Source organism: Glycine max, chromosome 20 (assembly GCF_000004515.6).
Source record: "Glycine max cultivar Williams 82 chromosome 20, Glycine_max_v4.0, whole genome shotgun sequence".
Lineage (NCBI taxonomy): Eukaryota > Viridiplantae > Streptophyta > Magnoliopsida > Fabales > Fabaceae > Glycine > Glycine max.
In genome coordinates, this window is record NC_038256.2 from 24593583 (window position 1) to 24596689 (window position 3107).

The 3107-nt window shown below is 35.7% G+C and overlaps 1 protein-coding gene across 1 annotated transcript; it reads left to right on the top strand.

Annotated features, from left to right (window-relative positions):
* The first annotated feature begins 263 nt into the window (after positions 1-263).
* LOC106797656 (uncharacterized) lies at positions 264-2763 on the top strand. The gene is made up of 4 exons (XM_014772483.1): positions 264-697; positions 1066-1755; positions 1857-2225; positions 2454-2763. The coding sequence occupies exons 1-4, from the start codon at positions 264-266 to the stop codon at positions 2761-2763; spliced, it is 1803 nt and encodes a 600-aa protein (XP_014627969.1).
* Positions 2764-3107: the final 344 nt, after the last annotated feature.

A 3107-nucleotide genomic window follows, 5' to 3' on the forward strand; every position in this document is an offset into this window, starting at 1 on the left:
AGTTTATTGTTTCCCTTCCCACGTTTGATATATAGCAACTTAAATAAGGAAACAATTATAAAATTAACCTAAGCAAGCAGGCAATGAGTACTCATATTATGTTTGGATTCTGTGGGTGATTCTATTCCTTTGAGCAGTAATTGCTAATTGGCTATTACTTACTTGCTACTTGCTGCTAATTCTGCTGCTAATTCTGTTGTTACTTGCTGCTGCTACTTGCTAATTGTTGTTGCTACTTGCTGCTAATTTTGTTCCATTTTAGTATGTCTGGGACTGGGAGTGGGAATGGATCAGATTCATCAAATGTCAATACAGGCACATCCACAGGTGCAGCAAGCAGAAGCAAAAATGCTCCAGGAAATAGGACTGATATTGGGTGGAAGCATGGGACAGATGTTTTAGGGAATGGTAAAAAAGTTAAGTGCAACTACTGCTCAAAGATCAACAATAGGGGAATTTTCAGATTTAAGCATCATCTTGCTGGGACTAGATGGGATTTTGAACCTTGTGCTTCAGTGCCTGAAGAAGTTAAGATGCTTATGATGAACGTTGTTGCAGAGGTTGCTAATGCATCAGAGAAAAGAAGAAAGTTGAACAATATTCATGAAGAAGGTACTGAGGGAGTGGAAGTGGAGTCAAATAGTAGAAAAGTGGAATACAACGGAAAGGGATGCTTGCTTTCAAAGGAAGAGGAAAAGTAAAATTTGTTCAGGCTAGTGGCGGTGAGGGAGTTCAAGCAACTTTAAATCAGTTATATAAAAAAGGTGACAAAGATAAAGTTGATGATCAATGTGCTGAATTTTGGTACACAAGTGCCATTCCATTCAATGTTATTAAAAATCCAGCTTTTGCAAAATTTTGTGACATGGTTGGGAGATATGGGGTTGGCTATAAACCTCCATCATATCATGATATCAGAGAAAAACTTTTGAAAAGAGCAGTGGCCAAAACTGATGTAATGCTTCAAGAATTTAGGAATGAGTGGAAGAAAACTGGTTGCTCAATTATGTCTGATGGGTGGACCGATAAAAAATGACGTTCAATTTGTAATTTTTTGGTGAACAGTCCAAAAGGGACTGTATTTCTTTATTCATTGGATACCTCAGACATCTCAAAAACAGCTGACAAAGTGTTGAAGATGTTGGATGATGTAGTGGATTTTGTTGGAGAGGAGAATGTAGTGCAAGTGATAACTGATAATGCTGCAAATTACAAAGCAGCTGGAGAATTGTTGATGCATAAACGAGAGAATTTGTATTGGACCCCATGTGCTGCTCATTGCATTGATTTAATATTTGAAGATTTTGAGAAACATTTGAAGGTTCATCAGACTACTATAACGAAGGGAAGAAGGATCACCACCTACATTTATGGTAGAACAATGTTGATTAGCATCATGAAGAAGTTCACAAATGGAAGAGACTTGATTAGGCCTGGTATGACTAGATTTGCCACAACTTATTTAACTTTAGCTTGCCTTCATGAATTGAAAGCATCATTAATGAGCATGTTTAGCTCTGAAGAGTGGAAAACAAGCAAGTTTGGAACTTCACAAGAGGGAAGAAAAGTACAGAATATGGCTTTGGATAGTCGATTTTGGAAGAACATAACCATGTGCCTCAAAGTTGCTGCCCCTCTTATGGTGGCCCTTCGATTGGTGGATTCAGATGTAAAACCCACCATGGGTTTCATATATGAGGAGATGGAAAATGCAAAAGAGAAGAAAAAATGCAACTTTAATAACACCAAGAAAAGGTATAATTTCTAAACTTTCTTAGATTTAAAATTTACTTGTGTATTATTTTAAGTTTTAACTATTTCTAATATAGCATATTTGATATCTATTTACTATGTAGCTATGAGCCTGTTTGGAAAATTATTGATGAGAGGTGGAATCATCAGCTTCACAGGCCTTTGCATGCAGCTGCATATTATCTTAATCCTCACCTGCACTATGAACCTACTTTCAGACATGATGACCCTCAAGTGAAAGAAGGGTTGCACATGTGTATGAGAAGATTGGTCAAGGATGTTGCAGAAAGGAAAAAAATTAGTTTGCAACTTGTTGAGTTTCATTTTGCTAGAGGGCTTTTCTCTATGGAAGAGGCAAAGGACAGTAGAAAAATCATGCAACCTGGAGAATGGTGGGAGATGTTTGGTGATGGAACTCCAGGGTTGAGGAGATTTGCTATTCGTGTTTTGAGCTTGACTTGTAGCTCTTTTGGGTGTGAGTGTAATTGGAGCTCATTTGAAATGGTATTTCAATTGAACCTTATGACTTTATTTTATTTGTTTGATAATTTTACTTATTTGGTTTACTCGTTTAGATAGTAATTAAAATTTGATTTTTAATTATAGATTCATACAAAGAGAAGAAATCGATTACAACAAAAGAAAATGAATGACTTTGTTTATGTCATGTATAACTTGAAATTAAAAAGTAAACAAAATAGAAATAGTATTGCTCTTCCATTTGATGAGATTGAATCTGACAATGAATGGATAACTGAAGAGGGATATAATGATGAGGATGAGCAACCTCAAGCTGAAGGTCATGGTGACAATGTTAAATTAGTGGGAGATGTTGGAGGAAGTTCAAATGATTCAGTTGTAGATGCTTTTGATCTAGATAATTTAATTTTCTTGGAACCTAATGATGATGATAAACAGTCTGAGGAAGACCTTGATGATGATGGAGATGGTGATGAAAGTGATGATATTCATGGAGATGATCCTATTAGAGGATTGGACATGCTTCTTTGAAGACATTTGTGCTTTTTTTAATTATTTAAATGCTTTAATTTTGAACACTTGTTTTGTAATAGACTAATATGAAGTATGAACTATGAACTATGAGCTTATTGTCATTTGTTTGCAAATTGGTGCTTTTTGAATATATTTACTTATCCATTTTTTGTAAGAAGTAGACTCTTACGAGTCTACGAGTCAAGTTTACGAGTCGACTCGTAGAGCTCTCACGAGTCTGCGTAGACTCTCGATATTGATAACCTTGCTTGTCTTGGTTGTTTTCATAGATCGTGAACTCTGAGTCTCATTCTTAATTGCCTTTTGATAAAAACTAAAGTGATAAAGTGATGGATGCAATG